The 1,046-nt window shown below is 78.5% G+C and overlaps 1 protein-coding gene across 1 annotated transcript in view; it reads left to right on the top strand.

Moving 5' to 3' along the window:
* The first annotated feature begins 438 nt into the window (after positions 1–438).
* LOC113981795 (F-box/WD repeat-containing protein 7-like) overlaps positions 439–1,046 on the top strand; it is a 6,921-nt gene continuing 6,313 nt past the window's right edge. Inside the window, exon 1 of the mRNA XM_027709385.1 lies at positions 439–591. Coding sequence (XP_027565186.1) covers positions 460–591 — 132 coding nt within the window. The 5' untranslated portion in view covers positions 439–459. The remainder of the gene's footprint in view (positions 592–1,046) is intronic.

Below are 1,046 nucleotides of genomic sequence, written 5' to 3'. Positions count from 1 at the left end.
GGGATGGAGGAGGGCCCGGAGCACGCAGGGGGAACATGGGGCTTGCTGGGGCCACAGTGCTGTGCTGGCGGTGGGTGCTGCTGGCACCCGCGAGCGCTGGGGTCCCCGGTGATCGCGGGGTGCTGGTGATGGAGCCGGTTGTCCCCGTGTCCCCAGGACCTCTCCAGCTCCTACTTCTACGTGCTGGAGTTCGCCAAGACGGGCCCGTGCCGGGCGGGCCCCGCGCCGGGGCTGCGGCTGCGGCCCTGCCTCTACAAGCGGCGGTGATGGGGGCGGGGCCAGCCCGGGGGGCGGGGCCAGCCCCGGCGGCCCCGCCCCCTCGCACGCGCTCACCACCAATAAAGCCGCTGTTTCCGCTCCCCTCCGCGTGCGTGTCGGGGGCGGGGGGGCGGGGCCTTGGCCGCGCGTGCGCGGCACGGTCGGGCCTGCGCGGCGGCGGCGCCCGGGGCCGGTACCGGGATGTCGGGGCCGGGCGGGCCGGGCCCCGGCGGGGCCAAGCTCGACATTAACCGCGCCGGCGTAGCCGAGCTGGAGGGTGCCCTCAGCGGCATCGGCCGCCGCCGCGCCCGAGGCATTGTCCGCAAGAGAGAGGTCCGGGGGAGGCGGCGGGGTCGGGGAGGGGGCGGCGGGGCGGGGTGTCGGTCCCGGGGGTGCCACGGCGGCGGTGGCGGTGCCGCTCCTGGGGGGGGGGGGGCGAGCGTGGGGGCCGCGTTCGTCTCGGTATCTGGGTTCGCCGCAGGGGCTGGGTCGGGATCCCCGCGGGGCCGGGCGAGCGCAGATGCCCCCGGAGCGGCCCCAGTGCCGCCGTCCCTGGCTGCCGGCTCCGGGGAACGCGGGTTCCGGCGGGGCGGGGCGGGCACCGCGCCCCAGCGGCCTCCGAGCGCCGTCACCGGCGCTTATGGGGCGGGAAGTGCTTGCGAGGGGACCCCGCGGCGACCGATGACACGGGCAGGAGCGGCACCGCGGGCCCGGCACGGACGGGCGGGTCAGTGCCAGCCCTGCCACGGGGACAGCGCCGGGGGCGCTCGGCTTGTTTTGGGCTGGGA

This window comes from Neopelma chrysocephalum, unplaced genomic scaffold (genome assembly GCF_003984885.1).
Source record: "Neopelma chrysocephalum unplaced genomic scaffold, ASM398488v2 Primary Assembly neopelma1_96774, whole genome shotgun sequence".
In the NCBI taxonomy this organism is placed as follows: domain Eukaryota; kingdom Metazoa; phylum Chordata; class Aves; order Passeriformes; family Pipridae; genus Neopelma; species Neopelma chrysocephalum.
Note: the sequence above shows the minus strand (reverse complement) of the source record. Positions and strands in the feature narration are given on the sequence as shown.